At 42.0% G+C, this 23,424-nt stretch overlaps 1 protein-coding gene across 2 annotated transcripts in view; it reads right to left on the reverse strand.

The window, feature by feature from the left end:
• Positions 1-23,424, reverse strand: part of TOP6B (topoisomerase 6 subunit B) — a 77,590-nt gene that overhangs the window by 29,930 nt on the left and 24,236 nt on the right. For both annotated transcript variants that reach the window (XM_087677880.1, XM_087677879.1), the window contains exons 8-11: positions 13,678-13,784; positions 13,492-13,594; positions 13,325-13,410; positions 13,031-13,227 (exon numbers count right to left, since the gene is read on the reverse strand). In XM_087677880.1, coding sequence (XP_087534006.1) covers positions 13,031-13,227; positions 13,325-13,410; positions 13,492-13,594; positions 13,678-13,784 — 493 coding nt within the window. The remainder of the gene's footprint in view (positions 1-13,030; positions 13,228-13,324; positions 13,411-13,491; positions 13,595-13,677; positions 13,785-23,424) is intronic.

The raw sequence follows: 23,424 nt of genomic DNA on the forward strand, positions 1-23,424 counted from the left end.
AACATTATACCACACGACAATGGTCTATCAAAATAGTTCATACGGTGAAAAGCCTACATGTATTATTTCCTCTGAAGGTTGAGAGAGTGGAGAAGCAAGGAGGACCAAGGTAAAAAGAGAGTCTAATTACAAGGTGGGAACTGTCAAAGCAAATCTCCATGCTAAGTTTACCCTCTCACAGTTTTGACACTATTCTATGTTAAATGGCATTCAGAGAAGTTTGCCAATGCTGGGATACCATCAAAGGGTAGGGCAGTAGAACAACACAACACATTTATCACAGAGATGGATTGAACTATGCTCAAACATCAAAGACTACCTAATTCTATTTGGACTGACGTAGCATTCACTGTGGAATACATCTGCAACAAATCTCCTAAGGTGGCATGTTGAAGTATGTCTACAATTGAGAGTTGAAAGCCATCTATTGCTCACTCAGGGTTGTCAAGAGTTTCAGGCATGTGGTAAAAGATAAGATGGCAAAAGTGGACACAATATCCAAAGACCATAATGAGCATTCCATCAGTTTGGCCATCTGTACAGTCTTTCATCAACAGCACCTTCACTGCTCGTGCACACATACCTATTGCAGGGTACTTGAGCTCTTCATCAGTTAAAGCATATTTCTTTTGCACCTTTGTCGTTCATGAATTCACGTCTTCTCACTATCCATGTCTTAGTCCAGCATGCACATTTGACATTATTCCTCAGTATTGACAAAAAAGTTCAAAACCGGCCGTGTGGAAACCTTTTAATAGCACAAGAGCTCATAATGTATGCACAGTTGAATCTGCCACTGCAGTGAAAATTCCACTAGTACTGGCACAGTTGCTGTTCAATTTCTAGACTGCATCAGTTCAAAATAGTTGATCAGGTACAGTGTGGTGTTGACCATGTTTCTCTGCTTCATCTTTTGCCCTTATTCTCTTTATATGGGGGCATTCCAACCATTAATCTGCACATACGAAGACAGCTCACCACTATTATCATTGGAAGGGGCTGAAGCAACAGGGTTGGCTACAGGCTGATAGAATGTGGATGAAGAGGGCCTGCCCAAACTACCACATGAGTGCAGTAGAGGAACTGAGTAGCTGTGGTTTGATGAAGCAGAGATAGACATCAGAATCAGTATACCAGAAGTAATGGATGCCAATCAACCTATTGCAAAAAATACTCCACTTTAAATCACAGTATCTTGCTCTCAACTTCTCTGTCTGGCCATTCAGCCATCTCAATGACTGAGACAACTTTCTGGTAGACAAATAGGCATGTGTGTTTACCGGCTCCAGAGTACTCAGAATCCACATAAGAGAGGATAAGCCCTAGCCAAATGAGTAAAAACTTTATGTCCCATATATACAAGGTCTGAAAACATTTTCCATAGGTCTAGTGAGCATGTCACTCTCAGCTAGCTAGCGGCCAAACCAGGCAGCATAAACGAGTGCAACAACATTCACATGGAGAGTAATGATGCTTAAGAATTGGCAATCCTTCAATATAGCAAAGGTAATACAAGCACCCTTAGTTTTGTAAAGTAAAAAAGGAAACATGATAGCTAAACACGTCTAATGTTGCTAAAGATCCAGCAAAGTATGTATGACCATAAGAAACTATTTCCAATATATGATTAGTAATGGATCTAATTTTTAGCACTTGGACCATCCCATAATAGGTGAATAAGATCTCCAAAGGAGGCACATGTGTTAATGGACAGGTGCCATTCATTTTTTTTAGCAGTCATGTTTGTCATACTTTGTCATCTCCTACTTGTGAGCCTTCAGTCGGAATCAGACAAGGATATTAGGAGCTCTGACATGTCTGTCATGTGTTTTGATGGAGGAGGCAGCTCAGTTTAGAGCATGCATTTCTCATTTTAGGCAAGATCTAGGTGTGTTCACACTAGCTGATTTATTTATCAGCTTGTTTTCCATCAGTCAGCCAAGATATTGCCACATCAGCATTTTCGCCATCAAATGATGCTGGCCCGCCAGTTTTAGCTAGCTGACTACCATTTTTAGGGCTTTTTTTGCTGGTCAGCCTGATATTCAGGCATTCCTCTGTCTTTGATGCTGCCATCTGTCATCAGCCTGATCGGGTGCCCTAACACCTTGGGCTGCATGCAAGGACTGATCAGTCCTTGTATCCAGCATTCTTCCATTGGTCAGTGCAGATTTTCCTCTTCCATTCTCTTCTTTCTTTGCAGTCTTCTTCTTCCCTTCTCTCTCCATGTTCATGCTTCCTCTTCTGTTGTGCACTCTCACATGGTATCAAAGCCAAAGTGAGGCCTTGGAGGTTCCACAAAGAGAAGACCACACTTAAATTGCTGTTTGGAGTAGATCTGTAACAAAGAACGCAGATTTTTTGCATTGTTTGGGCCTTTTACGAAGTGTACAAGACATCTACAACTCCATCTTGCAGAGTGCAGCTGATTTTACCTCCATTCAAGCTCCCTGACACCAAAAAGCAAATTTTCTTGGTGTGTTTTGCAAGTTTAGGAGATGGATTATTATTGGTTCAATGCTTTTGATGATTCTAAAGAGGAGCTTCTTCCTTCTTCTCCTGATCGACAGTCTTATCAATCAGCTTGTCGCAAAGATCGGCCTTCAAGGCCTCATTCTCCCTCTGTTAGGTCGTGAAGATCGAAGCCCCCTTCTCCCCTCCTACTTCTCTTCATATGTCTCGCAAGGCCCGTACTACTGGCCCGCATATTGCCATGATGGCAGCCGCTGTTCAAGTGCCCACGTTACCTTCCTTACCCATAGAAAATTGCCTCGATGGGTCTAATTACTCCCTTTGGTCTTTGAAAGGTGGAGTATATCCTAGACACCTTTATCTTTGGGACTTTGTTACCACCTTGGTTCCCCATGGAGTGGAGGATCCTTACATTGGTTTGTCTCTGGACCAGGCTGCTCTATGGGATCGGCTCAACTCTAGAGCCCAATCTTTCATTTTTATGAGCCTCCAAGATTTTATCCTAGTGCATGTGTAAAGGTTGCAACAAGCAATGAAGGTGTGGACAAAACTTGCTTCTTTGTACCATCAAAAGACATTTGCCCACCAAATTGCATTTGAGAAGAAATTACGAATGCTCGATATCGATAACTCTCCTTCCATGAAGCATCACATCAACAAGTTGGAGGACATGAGGGATGAGCTTTCTTCCCTCAGCAAGATCATCTCTTCTGGAGAATATGGCCATGATTCTTTTGACTCAGCTACCATCTCCAAAACATAATGTTTTCTACACCCACACAAGTTTATACACATCCCTATAAGTTTATACACATGAAGATTAAGGGACTTTACACCCAACAGCCTCCCACTTAAAGGCCCGAAGTGGTACCCTTAAGCTAGCCAACTCCCATTAATCAGATGCAATGCTCATGCTGAGCCTTTGCAAGACTTTTAGTGAGAACATCTGCAAGGTTATCTTGAGTTTTGAACTAAGTGTGACAAGACCATCATCCAAGACCTATCAAATGAAGTGGTACAGAACATCTATGTATTTGGTACGTGCATGAAACATGGCATTCTTAGCCAAACATACGGCACTCTGGCTATCACAACCAAGCACTGAAGTACGTGAAGACAGACCAAAATCCTTGACCAAACGTCCAAGCGAAATAGCTTCCTTAGAAGCTCCTGTGGCTGAAATATATTCAGCCCTTGTAGTACTCAGTGCCTCAATTTTCTGCAACATTGAACACCAAGAGAGAGCTCCACTAGCCAAAGTAAAGACATATCTATTGATAGATTCCCTAGTGTCAAGATCTCCTGCCATATCTGAATCACAAAATCCCTGCAACTCTAGTGTATCCTTTCCATAGCATATACACTTTTCTTGTGTACCTTTTAAACATCTAAATATACATTTCAATGCTTCCCAATGTGTCTTGCCAGGGTTAGACATGAATCTACTAACAACCCCCACTCCATGAGCAATGTCAAGACAAGTTACAACCATGGCATACATAAAAGATTCACGAGTTGATACATAAGCACTAGCAACTGCATCACCTTTTGGGCAATCAGTTTTGCTAAGCTTTATATGTGGCGGTAAAGGCACACCAAGAGGCTTAGCATCAGCCATATTAAACTTGTCAAGTACTTTGCTAATGTACTTGTCCTATGAGAGAAACAACAATTGCTGCTCTCTATCTCTTTTAATGTGCATGCCCAAAATGTGTTCAGCTGCCCCCAAATCTTTCATTGAGAAGGCTGAACTCAACTGTCTTTTAAGAGTATTCAAAGTACTCTTGTGCTTTCCTACAATCAACATGTGATCCACATATAAGACCAGCACAATAAGGATTTCATCATTAGCCTTTTTAGTGTATAGGCAGTGATCTACATGACTGTGTTTAAGTCCATGGTTGAGCATAAAAGTATCAAACTTTTCATACCACTATCTAGGGGCTTGTTTCAGCCCATATAAGTTGCATTTTAGCTTACAAACCAAATGCTCTTTCTTGGAATAATAAAACCTTTGGGCTATTTCATGTGCAACTCTTCATCCAGGTCACCGAGAAGAAAAGCACTCTTCACATCCATCTGATCCAACTCTAAATCCAAGGATGCAGTGAGAGCAAACAAAACACAGAGCATAGTCATCTTCACCACCACTCATGAAAAAACCTCCTGGAAGTCTATGTCTTCCTTCTCTATATAGCCCTTAGCAACTAAACGTGCCTTGTACTTGGGCTTCCCATCAATACATTTCACCTTGTAAACCCGTTTGTTAGGGATAGCTTTCCTATCCTTGGGCAAAGGTACAAGCTCCCATGTGTTATTTGCATACACAGACTTCATCTCTTCCTCCATAGCGAGCTCCCACTTTCTCTTCGTTTCACATGACTGTGCCTCTCTAAATATCAAAAGCTCACCTTCATTAGTCAATAAAATGCAGTCCAAAGATGGCTGAGACCTCTGTGGCTGCCTTCTAACACATGTAGACCTTTTTACCCAATGATCTATATTGTTAAGCAATGGGTCTACATCCTCAAGTACGTGCACACCATCACCTAGTGGCTGATTTTCAGCATTTTCTTGCTCTTGTAACCTATTTTCAACATGTTCTTCTTGCTATCCTATTCCATCCTGTGTATCTATTTGCTGTCCATTATCTTGTGGCTGTAGCACAATAGGTTGTTGCTCATTTTCAGCATCAAAAGAAACAGAATCTTCAGCTAATGGCTAGCTGTTCATACTAAAATTTGACCTTCTTTTTGTCAAGGTCACCCTGTGTTGAATTTTTTAGCAACTTTGCCTCATTAAATACTACATCTCAACTGCGTATTATCTTCTTGCCCTGAGGAAGCCAAACTCTATAGCCCGTCTCTCCCTCATCTCCATATCCCATAAAGATGCCCTAGATGGATTTCATGTCTAGTTTAGTCCTCTAATCTACAAGAACATGCACAAAGGTATCACAACCAAAGACATGCAAATGGTTATAAAAAGCAAGTTTGCCAAACCAAACCTCTTCAGGAATGTCACTTTCTAATGCATGATTGGGAGAGCAATTGCATACATAAACTGCAGTTTTAAGAGCCTCTCCCTAGAACTGTTGCGGGAGATTAGTTGTGGACAACATACATCTCACTCTCACACAAAGTGTGCGATTATATCTTTCAGCCACCCCATTTGATACGGGATTGTAAGGGGCTGCCAACTCCCTCTTAATGCCAAGCATCTCACAAAACTTTTTCAACTCATTAGAGACATACTCGCCCCCGTTATCTATTCTTATAGCTTTTAACTTAAGCCCTTTCTGTGTGATAACAAAAGCATGAAACCTTTTAAAAGCATCCAACACTTCCTTTTTGCTCTTTAACGCATACACCAATGACTTTCTATTGAAATCATCAATAAAAGTGACAAAGTACCATACATCCCCAGGTGAATTAACAAGCATAGTGCACACAACAAGGTGTACTAAATCAAGAGCATTGGACTTCTTAATGACACCAAAGTAATAAGGAGACTTCACATGTTTTCCATATATGCAATCATTACAAAAGTCGAGATCAGAGCCTTTTACATCAAATCTCCCTAAAGAGGAGAGAACCTAAAGGCCTTTTTGGCTCATATAGCCAAGTCTTTTGTGCCAAAGTTTCATCTGTGAATGAACTTCAACCACAACCAAAAACTTGCTAGGTAATGCTTTACAATGCAAATAGCACAAAGTTCCCTTTTTACTACCCTTAACAATCAACATAGAGCCATCATGGACCTTCCAAGATCCACCACCAAAGGCAGTAAAATATCCTCTTGCGTCAAGCTATCCAACTAACAATAGACTTTTCTTTATGCCATGTACATATCTGACAACCTATAAAATCAGCTCTTGGCCATTTTCAAGGACCAAGTGAATGGTACCTACACCCTCTATCTCACATGCATACCAAAGATAGTAAAATATCCTCTTGCATCAAGCTGTTCCACTGACAATAGACTTTTCTTTATGCTAGGTACATATCTGACATCCTGTAAAATTAGGTCTTGGTAGTTATCAAGGGCCACGTAAATGGTACCTACACCTATCTCACATGCATAGTTGTTGCACAAGTAAACCTTGCCTAGGCAACCTGCAATGTCTTCAGAAAATGACTCTAAAGAGGGAGTAACATGAAAAGAGGCACCACTGTCCACTATCCATGATTGGGACAGCCTATCATGAGCTGAAAGTAAAGCATCAATTACCTCCTTTTAGGTGATATGCATATCACCTACTATTGCCATAATATCTACACCATTGCATGAGGCTGCAACAAGTATCTCTCCAGTGTTAGAGAGCTCTTCAATGGCCACACTAGATGCAACATTTGCCTTTGCAACTTCTTTTGAGGGAGAGCTGTCATCATCTTTCTTGTCATCCTTCTTTTTCTTTCCTTACCGTTTCTTTCTTTCTTGCTCTTTCTTGTAGTACCGACAATCGGGCTTTTTATGCCCTTTATGCCCACACTGATAATAAGTAACATCCTACTGTTTGCCCTTGCTTTTACTCCTACTTTTGCCTTTATTTACTGCATTACCCCTCTTCTTTGACCTACCTGTAAGATGATAGGCTGAACCATTGCTTTCTCCATTAGACTTTCTTCTAATCTCCTCATTGAGAATAGAGTCCCTAATACCATCAAAGGTTAAAGCAGGGTTATTGCTAAGTGAAACAACCAAAGATTCCCAACTATCAAGCAAAGTCATCAGCAAAAAAATAGCCTTCAGTTTATCATTGAAGGGATGCAAACTAGAGTCTTGCAAAACTGACTCAAAATCCCTGTGAAAACACTCAAATGCTCAGATGCTGGCTTAGACCCATCTAGCTCCATGTTCATAAGCTTGCGCATGAGATGCACTTGATTCACTAGAGTTGTATTTTCATAAGTATTCATTAACTTTTTCCATATGGCATAAGCCATATCAAGACGCTTAATGTCTGTAAGTACATCATCAAATACAACCATTTTAATGTATGCAATGGCCTTCTTGTTGAGTCTAACCCAATCCTCATTTGTCATAGCTACACGCTAGTTTTCCAAAAGTGCATCATCACAGTCCTTGAGAAACAAAATGCCTTGCATCTTGTCCTTCCACAGATCAAAGTCAATGCCATCAAACCTCTTGATTTCAAGAAGAGATTTAGTGTCACTGCTTCTAGAAGCATTAGTGGCCATTATTCAACAAAGTGCCAAGAATCAATGTTGTATTTTTATGACAGTAAATAGCAAGCTGAATATTCAGCTGATTTCAGCCCAAATTTTCTAGAAATAAGAGCAAGATTTGATCCAAATATAAACACAGCAGCAAAAAGAATGACTATTATCAATATAACTGAAATTTCAGCGTACATTCCATGCGTACATCACTGCAAGGTGACTCCCACTTCAGCAATATCACAAAAAACACATCTACAACAATCCCAAATCTGCAAATGATCACTAAGACTACTGCAACATGAATATTCACCAATACATCAACTTAATAGGAGCTTCCTAGCATGTGTACTATATATGTATGTGCCCAAAAGCACTTCTGATACAAAAAAAAACCACCAAAATTCTCTGCATTTTCTCCGAAATCTCATAAGTGAGAGATAATAAACTCAAATTACACTGCTTACAGTACCAAGATTGCTTCAGCAACGTCTCCAAAGTGCATTTCAAACATCAATTTTACCAAAATCCATAAATTTCAGCAAAAGCCCCAAAATTTCATTGACCAATCTGCCCCAATTGCATTAATACATGTTCCCAAGAGCATAAAACAAGCAAATTTTGCAAAATTTTGCAAAAGCCCCAAATTTCTTGGGTGCACCAATGTCAGTAAATTCGGCTTAACCGAGTAAAATTTCACAGATACATGAAAAGCCCCAAAATTTTCAAAGCCAATGTGAACAATTTCTGCAATTTCCGGGTCCAATGCCACTGTTATGAATGAACAGCACCAAATTTGGAAAAGCCCCAAATTTTAGGCACAAATTTGCAAAATGTGCTTGCACACGCGAACTGGGGCTTAGACAGATGTGCTAAGTAACCAAAAAATGTCGAGCTACCAATCAACCCCGCTTGCCACCAGTACACGACTGACTGCAATTGATTGCCGCCTGGTCTACCTGGCTGCAACAATGATGACCTCCCTACGCGCGCACGTTGGAACTTACTCGCACTATCCTCGAGAAGCGCGCACACCTTTGCCGCAACTTTGATACCAATTTGTTGGGATAAGTACGCAATGGGAATGAGAGTCAAAAGTGCAACAATAGTGTTGAGTGTACCAGCTCGTCATGGTACAGAAAGAATAAAATGTATTTATATGTTAGGGTACAAATGTATAAATAACGGTGTGTTAACACCCATATAAGTTTATACACACCCATATAAGTTCATATACACGAAGATTAAAGAACTTTGCACCCGAAGGGACTTTACACCCAACAATATCCACCTCCCCATGTCCACAAGTGTCATCTCCCACCCACACCTAGCCCACCACTTTCTATTTCACGCAAGAGCTAGCCAACATATACAACCATCATGTCTACAATGGGCTTACAAGTTCGAGCATACTACCTCCCTAGGCATGCTCACCTCCCAACTCACCTCCATCCTACACTTGGCCGCTCTCCAAAGCTTCCCACACTCCACACACACTAGCAAACTCACAAGACCTCAAACCAAGCCCCAAAACAAATGGTATCGTGACAAGTGCAAAAAGCTATACAATCACCACTAGACCCAGAGCAGACTAGGGCCTATTACAAAGAAGGAGGCCAGCATGCAAATGAGAACCCTGACTTGCCGTTAAGTGTTGGGTATGTGAGGAGGCCCAATATTGGGATCTATATCATTTATTCATGAGTAGAGATGTAACCACAATTGGTGCAAATTACAGGAGCCATGTTGTCCCACACCCATTATGACCCAGAGACATGGCAATCCTATGCAAAGGGGCTAAGTGATGTACCACACCAACCATCAATTCCTCACCCACTAGAGCCTCATTCAACCACATCCACCTTCTTCACACATGATATAGTGAGGAGAGTGATAATATACCTACAGCATGATGATCGATGGATCACATAAGTATAAAGGGTGAGCACTTCACTTCATTTATGCAATGGACATTTTGGCTACTCTCCTTGCTTTTATGTTCAACACGGCTCTTGTGGAAGGCTTCCCAAACGAGTGGACCATGCATACCAACATGACTATCCATAAGTCTAGAGATTCCCTAGATCTTGGCAAATTACAAGACCATCATGGTGGACCACACATTGGCTAAGCTATATGGAGCAATGATGGAGGCGGAGCTCAACGCATATGCAAAGAGAGGAAATTTGAGGGCAACATGACAAGCTAGATTCAAACAGGGATTCTCTACACTTGACCACATCTTCACAATAAGGGGCATGATTGAGCAAGTGAAAGTGAGGAAGAAGAGAATCTATTGCTGCTTCGTAGATTTCTACAAAGCCTTTGACACAGTTCCACAAGATAGACTACTACAGAGGCTGCAGACACTAGGGATCCCATTGGACATGATCTAGGGCATCTATGCAGTGTATGAGAGGGCGGTAGGCCATATGAGATGCCCAAAGGGACTTTTGAGGCATGTAAATCGCACCATTAGAGTGAAACAAGGATATCCCCTCTCCCCTTCACTCTTTGGACTCTACATCAACAAGATAGAAGACCACATCACACAAGGAGGAGATGATGGGTGGAGATGGCAGGTATATTAGTCTCTATCATGCTTTAAGTTGACAGTATTGTTCTGGTCTTTGAGTCACAAGAGGGTCCACAACGACATCTCCATGCCCTTCAAGACTTTTGCACATAGTGTGGATTGACAATTAATCTTGGGAAAACCAAGATCCTAATCTTTCACACGTCGGCCCTAGTGAGGAGGAGATCGGTCTTTACCCTAGGAGCAAGTCAAGTGGAGGTTATGGACTCATATGTCTACTTAGGGGTCACATTCACTGCATCGGCGAAGAGATTCACCATGGCACAAGCAGCCAAAGACCAACTCACAAGAGGATATACAGCATTGGCCATGATGAAGAGAGAGTGCCAACAAGCACACTTCCAAGAGCCTTGCACACGGAGGTGGCTGTTTGACACATTGGTCACACCAGCCATGAGGTATGGTGCACCTGTTTGGACCTCGGCCCTAGGTACATACCTAAAGGCACACATTGAGAGACCACAAGTCATCCTGCTCTCATGGATGATCCCCAACAAACCATCAGAACCACATGCGATCATTAAAGCTAAGTTTTCCACACCCCGCATGATGTTGGAAGCCCTTTTTCAAACCATCAGCTTCATAAAAAGTATGCGACATGCATCCAAATAAACCACCTAGGAGAGCCTTCAAGGCCTCTCAACAGTTAGCTCCGGCAAAGCATGAGACTTCATGGTATGTACAGGTCAAGCAGTGGCTCACTGGATATGAGACTATGCCAGGAGGAGGTGGAGAACACCAACCATAACTGTTCAATGTTGCTCTAAACAAGTAAAGTGACCAGCAAGGTTGATTTTTGAGTGAGTATACAATAATAGATGCTCAGCAACATGCATCCTCACCAACAGATGCACTTTTTGTCTGAAAATACGTGTCTAGCATAAGAATACAGAATCAGCCCAGCAACAAAGGCCATTAATAATATCATCAACTGCACCTCCAATGGAAATAGTCAGCTTCCTTTTTTTCTTTTAGCTTTAATTTAAGCCATGAGCCAAGTCATGACATCCTTACATGTTACATTCCATCCAATTCATCTCCCAAATGCCAAATTATGTCTGTTGATGGGACAATTTTGTAGGCCACAAAATGCAATGCAATGCACCTTGGATATTCTTTTGTCAGCTGTAACAATATATCCCACTAATAGATATGAGGATGGACGTGTCAGATTGGCTGTGGAGACAAACATGCCAGCATGTAGAAGGTACTTGCTTTCAAAGAGAGGGCTATACATCAGCTGGGCATCATTTATAAGAAGTCACCACCCATGAGGTGAATACATATATTTCTTACATTGGGCAGAAAAGGCAAAAGAAAGTAGTGATTGCATTCCCTGATTTGATACCGAGTGAGCTTGGTCATGTACATAATAAGGCTTGGTCCATCACCCTAAAAGTTGAAGTTTTGCTACGGGCCAACCCTTTCGACATTACCAAGTTTATTGGTAGATGCATCTTTGAGCTGCAAGCCCTGGATATGGCTTGACCCTTCCCAATAAGTTAATGGATTTTGGCTCTGGCCTTTATTACATGAGAAACTCAGGTGCTCCAGATGATCCTTTGAGTCTACCACTCTCAGCATTGACTTAATTGACATCGCGGAGGCCAGTGACAGTGACCATCAAGCCCAGATACCTTCAACAAGGAAAAAATCGCTTCATTGCATCCTCCACCCTGATACAAGAAATCTAGAATTACGTTGACCACAAATATCTACCCTTATAGTATCACATGTAGCACCAAGATATACTCCCTCATCTTTTTACAACAGATCAAAAATTTCCTTATAGCTCTTGTACTTGCAAATTGACTACACCAGTACATTCAACATATCACATCTCAGCATCACTCCCCCACTGCTTTCATGTCAACCACACATGCATACCTTGAATATCACTCATCTCTACTACCCCATCCACCAATTATACCAAAGTACACTTTCATTACAAAATGGACAAGGTATACGATCACCACCTTAATTCATGTCTCACCATCACTTCCCTGCGGCCACCATCCACCATTGCTACCCAGGTGCACTTTTATTACAAAGTAGACAGATGTGCAAGAGCCACTTCTAGCACTCGGATTCAAAGCTCAATAGAATTTTTTTGATATCATTTGTTTCTTTGACTTCCCTCAAAATATAGAAGACAAAACTAGTCACAATCTGTTCTTATCTTATGTGTTTAGAGTGGCTGCCCCTCCCAACCATCAAAAACTGCATTGCTGACCATAGAAAAATATTTAGTAAGTCAGAGTTCATAAGAAGGCCTCAAGATGGAGTTGCAAGCAAGAAGAAAGTATGTAAAAAGACCTTTCAAAGGCTAGTCTAAGATAACTCCACTGACTGCAAAGGTATTGTCTAGGATGGGAGCTAAACAAGTCAAGAAGAAAGCAGTATGCCCCAGCTGAGAAGCCCATACCACATCCACAAAAACAGACGTTTCAAAGCATTTAATATGCAAGGAAAATCACTAACAATAGGCCACTGCAACAGCTCTGAAGAACTTTCTTACCTCTACCTAGCTTTCTATCATGCTAGTCTTATAATCCCCTTGGACAATCAAACACATGACCAAGTATACATAGGTTGCAGAGGCTGTAATGCGTCATTTTCAGTAATTATATAAAGTCTCTGCATTCTTTTTGCCTAATCCTTACAAGTGAAGGACTTTCACGAGTAGTTTAAAGGTTCAAAACTTCCTCAGTGAATTCTGTCTTCTTTTCAAAAGAATTCTAGCAAGGTTAAATTTTTGAAGATACAACAGTACTTTTAGTACCAATCAGGCGTTCAGCATAGGACTTGCTGATACTAGTAAATTCATGCTGAAGAAATTGAAGAAGAGTTTGCTTTGTAGTTTCTGATATCAATCGCTTTATGAGTAGAAGATCGACTGCAGATGGGTGAAATTTAGTTTCCAATGGAGCATCTGGCATGACATCTGTACGCCGAGCAAACTTGATAGTGACATTCTTGCTGCACAAGCACATAACTATTACATTGGTATGGATACAAGTGAACCATTTTTCAACTCTTATAACCATCTTTACACTATAATTTGTTGAGAGCTTACTCTACAGCTTCTGTGATGTAACGGAAGAGAAACTCAGCATATGGTGTGATGACAGCCATTTGGCGCATGTAGCTGATGATTTTTGACTGAAAAAATAAGAAGAGACCAGAATCAGGTTCATGTTTTATTGCATAAGTCAGAACAGTCAAGGCTTTAATGGAGAATACACGATATGTCGTCCAATTGCCTTCAATTGTGACTTGAATTTCAGCCCCATGCCACTTAGCAGGATTCTCCCTCTTTTCATGTGCATGAATATGTGGAACATTCCTGCAGAGTACTCTCAAAGATTAGTCCAGAAGCTGCAAGATTGGAGATTTTCTCCCATTAGACATGCAAGGTAACCAACTTACTTATGAATGTCAATGTCAAGGATGCAGCGTGATATGAAATTTTGTCCTTTAGTTGAAGCAAGCACATCAATTGGTAAGCCTGTGCTCATCTTGGCCCATATTAAAGCCTGTACATTTTGCAAAATAAAAGCAATCATTATACGTACTATTGTAAACTACCAACGATATATTTCATAAACTTTATGTCCTCAAAACTATTCAAGCAATTAAGAATATAACAGTAAGAGCCTTTGACAACCAAAAAACTCCCTTTGAACATCACCATATTCACTTCCATCAATGTTCAACCCATGCTTAAACCTCCCATGCACCCTACCCCTCTCCATCCTACCCACTTTTTCTTGAAGCCAAAGCTTATGCCTTTTGTCTGCCTAAATTTGCTTGAAGCATAATTAACTAATCGTAACCCACACTATGGTCAAAATCACTGTAGGATATGCTTTGGATTCTTTCCTCTAGGAAGGCACCAACCAATCAACCATCTACATAAGCCCTGAGCACATCCTACAATGATTGAGTGATGCCTTCCTATAGTCGATTGATTGATGGATAGAGACACTAGGCCTAATAGAGGAGGCACCCTACAAAGATTACAGTGGGATGCATGAGAGTGGCTTTAGAGAGTCCCATTCCTTGACAGACCATTGATGTAGCTTTCTTTAGCTACACCATTAGGCTAGGGAAGAGGATACAAATGAGTAGGATGAGAGCAAAACTAACAACCACTCTTCATTGGCATCGGCAAGGTCTCTTAGATCCCTCTTGTTAGACTTTTGGGGAAGGCTGGATGACAGCTTCAAGCCTACAAAGAGTTCACCCTTCTTATGACTAGTAGCTCATAAGAATCTAACAATTGGTACATGGCTTGATTATGGCAGGGTCCTTATGGCATATGCAAGATGTGGAGAGTTAAGAGGAGACTCAGAGGCACTATCTATGGGATTGTCCTAAAGCTCACGAGGTGTGGAGAAGAGCCCTTAGAATGACCTTGCCATGGCATAGCAGAGACTATGCTAGTGACTTTGGGGGCAATAGTTTGGGTCATAGACAAAGGCCCAATATGTGTATGTGAGGATTTTCAAGGGAGCCTCTCTTTTTTTGTGATTGGCCAATATTTAAGGAAGATCCTCACTATAGATTCCTCGCAGGCAGAGTGTCAAAAGTGAGTGCGGTGCAGAGATGGAAGTGTGAAAATCTACCATAATAGAATGCACAACACAAGAAAGACGAAAGATTGCAAAAGAAAAGAACACAGCAAAGAAGGAACTTAGAAGAATGCTCGAGAAATGGAATTCATATGCCAAGACATGAGACAACCAAATACAATAGTGAGTCACCAACTATGTGGACACTAGCACTAGCTCCCCCTCTCCAACAAGACCTGCTCTAGAAGTCTACAAGTGATGAATAACTGAGGAGGAGGGAGCCATAGAATAAATAGACCAATAACCTGTCTGGACCACTAATAAATACAAGTTGGCCATAAAATAATGACTAAAACCTCATAAATCAAGTAGCAGAGAAATGCACAAATAAAATACTATGCCCAACCCATTAAACCACACATAGACTTGCTCATGAGCTAACTAATCTACTAACACCCTCTCAGATCATGGATAATCTAGTAAAATACAATGATACAATGATAGTGACTTATCAATGATCATAGTACATATAACAATGACCATTAGAATAGGACCATGGATACTCAAGCAATGGGTGATCAAGCCACCACCAAGGTACCTCAAAAAAAACCTAATGTCTATGTGAATCATACCAACTCCTGAAAATAGAGAAGCATCATAGCAACTCTCGATATCCATCAAACAATGCATCTCTGGTAGCATGCATGACTATCCTATCAGCAAAACCTCTGAGCATACGTGACCATGGATTCCCCACCTTCCGCCAGACTGCCAAAGTATCCCCTCATGTGAGCTTGAGAACTAGGAGCCAATCCTGCTCTTTGTCAAGAAACAACCCATCATGAACTTTGGATGTCAACCCCAACTCTAGGATTTCAAAACCTACTAGACTTCAATTGATGCAAGAGGGAAGTTGCTCTGTTGATCCTTTGCACTTGTATACCTATACAAATGAGGCTCATCAGCCCCACCTCACCACCCTCTCACTCTCGCTGGCATTGGATAGTTGAGAGATTACCACATCTTTAGCACTGGAAAGCAGCAAAAGGAGAGGCAACCATACCCTTGCTCTTCACTAAAGAAAATGACCCCTTTCGAGCCTTGGCCAAAGGATCTAAATTGGAGTCAAAGTCAAAGGAGGATGATGACCCATCAGACAAGTCCATATCATACTTCTTCTTCTCCTTCTTCTTCCACAATGCCGCTAACTCCTTGCAATCCTTGCGTAAGTGGCCCTTCTTTCAACTATGACAGCACTGGGACTTCATCTCAAGCAACATAGAGGACATATGAGTGAAGCTTACTAGCTACAAAGATGCCTGGGCCCATAAAGCATTGGCCACCCCATTAAACACCAAAGGGATCTTGTAGAGTATAATCCCCACAAGATGAGCCTCTAAAAGTGCAAAGGGAGCTTATAGAGTACAATCCCCACAAGATGAGCCTTTGAAAGTGTGGACCGCATGCGTTGAAATTGATTCTGTACCTATGTAATACGAAGTAAGAAAGATTGGATAGTATCCTTCGGCTTAAACTTCATCTGCTGGAGCTAACCATAGAGGGTCACTATACCCATGGTCAATGGAGCCTCGTACAACATCTAGAGCTTTTCCCACATCTTTGAAGTCGTCCTGCATGAGGGCAACCTCTTTAGAAATGCATTAGAGAATAGGGAATATGCATGAGCATCATCTATATCCCATGTAAGCATAGCTTCCTCATAATTGTCATTGTCCCAATCATTTAGAAGAGAAGTTGGAGTCTAGGGTTACACAAAAGCCCTTGAAACCACATATCAAGGCCATGAAATTTATCATCGGTGGAACAACAAGGGGGTACCATTTGCAGAGGATAGGATAAGAAGATAAAGCAAAGAAGAGAGGTAAAGAGAGTACAGCCAAAATATGGCACAAACTATACTTATCACCAGTTCACATGTAGTGAAGGGACAATTGATCACAAAAAAGACTGTCGAAACATGGAAATTAGGTTAGAGTATAGATGAAAAGTAGCCAGAAAGGAGAAATCAGGTAGAGTGCAGCCAACGAACACTATCAAAGGCCTAAAAATATTGTCCTTGAGCCCCTTGATCATAGAAACAAGAAATGCCATTCCGGCCTGTAGGAACATCCTAATGCGTTCCAAACCCTTGAAGAAGGTGAAATGGCCAAGGAATATTCCTTGCCATTCCCAGGCCTGTTCCCGCTCATTCCCTTTGTCATTCCCTGTTTCAAATGGACATTCTAGGCCTACTGACCAAATTTGATATTTTTTTCCATTTTTTCTTCTCAATTATGTCACAACTCACACTCTATCACATGTTCATCCATCTTTTTCTTTTTCGTAATGAGTTGTTACATCATATCATGTCACAATACAAAAGAAAAAGTACATGTTTATCCCTCCCCTCTCTCTCTCTCTCTCTCTCTCTCTCTCTCTCTCTCTCTCTCAGACATTTGTATGCAACATTTTGGTCTCATAGGCCAACTTGGCCTGTTGTAGACGTTAATATAACTTTCTTTCTTTCTTTCTTTCTCTCTCTCTCATGCTTAAGATTGAGAGCGTCACGACAAGTTACAAGCCAATCATGAGTCCATGTAGGGTTCACATTCAATGCATCATCAACTCTTGTGAATCACAAGAGAATTTCAGCCCTATCCTCAATTCCAAGATAATCACATATTTATATCATTCAATTTCAAGGGAAATTGGGGTGATTGGGGCTTTCATGCAATTTAGGGAAATTTGGAGATATTGGGGTAATGGAGGCAATTTTCGGATATTCAAGGCAACTTGGAGCATTGAGAGCAATTTGGGGCAATTTTGAAACATTCAAGGCAAATTGGGTAATTGGGAGCATGGGGAACTATCACGGCAATTTGGCGCATTTAGGGCATATTTGGGGAATTGGGGCACTTAAGACATGTGCCGTTCCCCCCCTTCCGAGGGGTCCATTCTTGTTCCCGTTCCTTGTTCCAACTAGTTAACTATGCCCCTAATGCTTATGGGACTCAAGGTAGAATGTTGGTCACACAAATGCTTCTTATGATGCCAATTAAGATGCAAATGCAGCAAGTGCACTCATTTTACAGCAGCTTGTGTATAATAACTTGACTCCCAAGGGGCCAACAATGGACTATGATGAGGGTGGAAAAGTGGGCTTTCAATGGTGCATAAGATAAGCTGAAAGCTTTGACTTTCATTCAGTAGTTTGATGCAGCCTATTCAAGAGACAACTTCACTAAATCCTCAAAGATTTGAAAGGTAGCCACTTTTTTTAAGATAGAGCACCATCAACATGATACAATTTAAGCAAATGTTTACTTCTAATTGGTTAACGAGTACCTTTGAAGTGGATATTATGACATCTTGGAACAAGTTGGCTACAATGCAATGCAAAAGCTTGGAGTAATATAATAAGAAGTTTTGGGATGCATTGCTGCCCATTACTTCTTATGGAGTTGGCCCCCTTCAAGGGCAATTGGAGAAGTATTGTTGTGGGCTGCCTAAAGGAATCAGGGATTTTTGCATATAGACCATTGTTACCAGCATATCACAACTCATAGAGACAACAAGCCGATGCTTTGTTGCATGGAAAGAATATAGGCTTCCAAGATGATATTGAGCCATTCAAGAAGTTTTCAAGGGCTAAAAAGAGGGGCAGAACTGAATATAGGGCTGAGAAGAGGCAAAAACAGCACAAAAAAACTTGGAAAACACTTGCACAAAGCAAGGAGCTAATGGCTGCAAATAAATACTTTGTATATGAACAGGAGGGACACATGGCAAGGGACTGTCCCAATAACCAACAAGTTGAAGATAAGGAAGATTAAAGTTTCCAAGAGGTACTTGATGAAATTTCAAAACTATTTACCAACAGATGCTTAATGGATGGAAGAGGTTGACTTGGCAAACCACTCTCAATTGTTGCAACTTTACCTAGAAGCCTTTCAATTGAGCCGACTTTAGATCGAGCTTATTCAAGTTCAGCAAAGCAAAGATCTACAACACTACCTGATGCTCAAGGGGAAGTGCTAGGGAAGGTAGCACTTCCACTCCTCCAATGATGGACAGCTCTAGTGTATCGTGGATCTTAGATGTATTCAGCATGCATCTAAGGTATTGTTTGCTAATAGTATGTTTGCCACAAGATCACTATTCAATGTACATTGTAGTACGTATGCAGATACGTATGGTTTTCAATGCAGCTTTGAGATTGTATATTTGCATCAAATTCTTAGTAAAATATCATCAGTTATGCATCATTGGATCATGATTGGCTCATATTTCGATTTATGATAGTTCAAGGCTGATTATCAATTGCCAATTTTCAGCATATGGTCATTAGTTTTCAATGGTACTTAGCTAGTTTTTATGGACAACAGCATGTGATGTGATGCTATTGATAGTACAACCATGGTTAATTCTTTACTGTGGTTGTTTAGTCAGAACACTTTTGAGATAAAGTTAATGGATGAATTCATAGTCGTTCTAACAACGATTAGAGTTCCTTTTTGGTTAGTTATGGCTTAGTTATGAGGGCTGGAAATTTCAGCATGAATTGGGCAATAGCATAGTAAAACATAAGCGACCGATGTTCTTTGACCATGTTGCCCATGCTTTTTTCATTCTTTACTATGGTTGTTTGGTCAGAACACTTTTGAGATAAAGTTAATGGATGCATCCATAGTCGTTCTAACAACAATTAGAGTTCCTTTTTGGTCAGTTATGGCTTAGTTATCAGGGTTGGAAATTTAAGCATGAATTGAGCACAAACATAGTAGAACAAAAGCGACCGATGTTCTTTGACCATGATGCCCATGCTTTTTTCAGTTCATTATTAGTTTGCTTTTGTCACCTGGCAGTGCAATCAAGGATGATTGCAAGGATATCAAGGGAGAGCTATGTCACAAGGACGTGCATTTTTAGAGCTTAGCTTTGGCATCATTAAGTTGTGCACATGTGAGGTATACATGTGAAATGCAAGTCAATTAAGCGACAGTGAGACCTTAGTAACCTTGGTGATTAGTGGGTGACATTGGCAAAAGTTGTACAAGGACAAGTATTTGTGGATGCCTAATGTCAATTTGGGTCTAAACCATTAATTGGGCCATTAAATGTCTTGTGGTGACATTAGAGTGATTAGGCATTAACTAATAAATTAATGCTAAGTCCAATGCAAAATAAATGTTAGGACATTAAATGTACCATTGCGGTTAGCACATTAACTATGGATGGGCACTAGCCGATTCTGGGGTAGGGTTAAATGGTTATTTAATTCATTTTCAGATATTAAATTCTAAAAATTACTTAATTACAGCTGGAAATTCCTTTTGGAAAGTTGCCAAGTGGCAAAACAAACTGCCACTCATCAAAACTTCCAATGCAAACTGCAAGTTTGGGGCTGGTTGAGGTTCATTCCAGCATTCAAAGGCTAAGGAAGGAGGTGTTGGATGAGCTCTAAGAGAGGCGACAATTGATCGCACAATGTGACAAGACAAGGGCAGTAAGTTTTCTTCTCCGCTTCAATGAGAGGTGGTGATAGAAGAGGAGGGTTTGCCAATTGCAGTGGGGTTTTACCCCCCTTTTGAAGCTATTGGCACCATCAAAATTGCCATCAAAACTACCGACTGAAAGATATTGTTTTTCAATTGATTTTCTCTCTTGTCTGCCAATTAGCCCTCAACAATTCTCAGCCAATTCCAGCTTGGGATGAAAAGCATTGCAGAAATTGCTGCTGAAATCCTAATTTACAGTAGAAATCACGGTTTCCACAGCCACATTGGGATCCATGCCCGATTATTGAAGACCCAACACTTGTGTTGCAGCTCAAGGCAAAGAGATTTGCAGCTGAACCAAGGGGTAACCCATTCACCAATTATTGTGGCCCACATGCAAGAGATTGAAGATCCAATCTAAGCCCAGATTGTTGTACAATCAAGGGGCAAATTGTGCCCAAGCAGTGCTGGTCATTTTGTGACAGCCAATGTATTGAGGATCGAAGGAGATCAGCTTGTATCTCATTGTACTTCAACTTTAGAGCAATACAAGATAAAGAAATACCCCAAGGGGCACTAGTTGATGGGGCCAATCTGTTAGAAATCACAGCCAGGCAGGAGGCTGGTGCAGTCGGACAGTGTGCAGTCGGACTGCACAGTTGGACTGCCACGTGGCAGTCCGACCCATTGCAGGCAGTCGGCTGCATTTAATGCAGCCGACAGGGTATTTCTGGCGCCCTATTTTCTGGCAGTTTCTGGCTATAAATAGCCGACATTCCCAGCAGTCTCCCACACTTCTCTGCTCGCAGATTACAGACCGGTGACACGCGCAGATTCCGTCTCTGTTCACAGATTTCAGACAAGAGACAGTGCAGACTGCAGCGGACTTCGAGGTGAACAGCAAGTTGTATCGTCGAGGTGGAGACACGCAATCCAGCGCACTGCGCGTGTGTATATATCTGCATATCTTTGTATTCAGCACACTTTATACAGCAGATCTTCATCTTCCACTGTCTCTTTCCCTCTCTTCTCTCTCTGCGTTCTCTCTCTCTCAGTCCTACGCTTCCGCACCGCTGCACTCTGACATGGTATCAAAGCAATGTTAGAGGGCTGACTGAGCGCAGAATCAACCTGAAGAGGAGTTTCCATCGCGACACAAATTTGTGTTTTTTGCGTTTAAGGGCAGACAGGAGGGTTGCGCCTTGGAACAAGGCTGAAACAAGTGTGGGCGGGCAGGAAAGGAGTCCAAGTGGTGGATTTGCTGCTGTTTACTGCTGTTTGACGCGGAGGAAGTTTGAGTTTTCAGCCTACAAGTGCAGGTTTTGCTTTTTCATCGCCTCCGGCGGGTGAAGAAGGTTCAGGACGCGGAAGAGCCTTAGCAGGCTAAGTTTACCCAGTCAGAGGGGGCTGCTTTTGCGTTTGTGAAGGCATTACAGGTGAAGATGTCTACAGAGATTGACTTGGAGTTCCAGTCGATTATGGACCGGAAGGTGCCTGTCTTACCGGCTCTTCCTACAGATCAGAAGCTGGACGGCAACAACTACCGCATTTGGCGCGTCATGATGTTGGCCATCCTTGAGTCCTATGATTTGGCGGAGCTGGTACAGGAGGAGATCGACCGGCCCTCGGTAAGAGATAAGTCCAAACTCTCTTCCGATGCTCGTGCGGAGTTGGCCAAGGCTCAGTCTCATTGGGACAAACTGAATGCCAGGATTCGTTCCTTTCTCTTTCTATCATGTACTACAGCCGTGATCGCTCACATCGAGCACTTGACGGTGGCTCGGGAGATATGGCTGGAGCTTGATCAGATGTACAATCGGATGACCCTTATGAAGCGGGTTTCTTTGGAGGTACAGATGCGGACCTTGTCCGTAAATAAGCTAAGGCAGCTTCAGATGCAGGTTCAGAATGTGGGGAAGCCGATTTCCTCCAAAGACATGGCGATCACACTTTTGTCCCAGTTGCCGCCACAATTCGGTACATTTTACTCTGCCCTTATTGCTTCGGGACGAGAGTCTACTCTTCGGTGGGAAGAGTTGGTTCCTATGGTCTTGAACCAAGACGAACAGTTAAAGGGACAGAATGCTTCCAAATCGGAGGCGCTGACAGGTCAAGCCTCTCAGAGGAAGGGGAAGGACCAAAAGAAGAAGAAGGGGGATAACAAGTCCAAGAAGGACAAGGAGAAGGACAAGGACAAAGAATCCACATGCCATATTTGTGGAAAGACTGGCCATTGGAAGAAGGATTGCCCTGACAAAGACAAGAAGGACACCAACAAGAAGGACACCAAGGATTCTGGAGCGGTGGCTGCACCCTCATCAACTGCATTTCTTCATCTAGCTGTCATTGAGGACGCTTCACCGAATGCTTCTGATGCTGCGATGACGGCTCCCCAGGCTCGAGAGTGGATCGTTGATAGTGGTGCCTCACGGCACATGACTCCTTCATCAGATGGTATTGCCCAGTTGCGACCCTCGCGTGGGCAGATTCTCATTGGAGACATCTCTTCAGTATCTATTGCAGGTCGGGGTAAGATGCAGCTTATTCCCGATGGACGAGGTGGTACCCATACCTCAGAGGTTTTGCATGTACCAGGCTTAGGGTACCATCTCCTTTCAGTTCATAAGATTTGCTCCCTTGACCTTTTGGTGGAGTTTGACAGTACTACGGTGCGAGTCCTTGATCGTGGATCGAGGAAGGTTCTCTCATCCGGATATGAGGAGAACGGCATTTATAAACTGAAGTCTTCCACCGCCCTCTCTTCTCTTCTTCTTACCTCTCAGTCATAGTCAGAGTTATGGCATGCTCGGTTTGGTCACCTAAACTATGATTATCTTCGGAGGGCGTCACATGGACAGCTTGTTTGAGGGTTGCCGGATATAGTGGTGAGCCAGCAGCCATGTGTCTCCTGCATTCGGGGGAAGCAGCATAGGGATGCCATTCCCCACACAGCTTCGCGGCGGTCTACTTCACCGATGGAGCTTGTCTCTACGGATCTATGTGGCCCTATGAGGAATGAGTCCTTGCGTGGGAGCTCGTACTTCATGCTGATCGTGGATGACTACAGCAGGATGACATGGGTCTACTTTTTGGCATTAAAGTCA

Source organism: Lygodium microphyllum, chromosome 5, assembly GCF_053477565.2.
Source record: "Lygodium microphyllum isolate KBCC chromosome 5, Lygodium_microphyllum_v1.1.10, whole genome shotgun sequence".
Classification (NCBI taxonomy): Eukaryota; Viridiplantae; Streptophyta; class Polypodiopsida; order Schizaeales; family Lygodiaceae; genus Lygodium; species Lygodium microphyllum.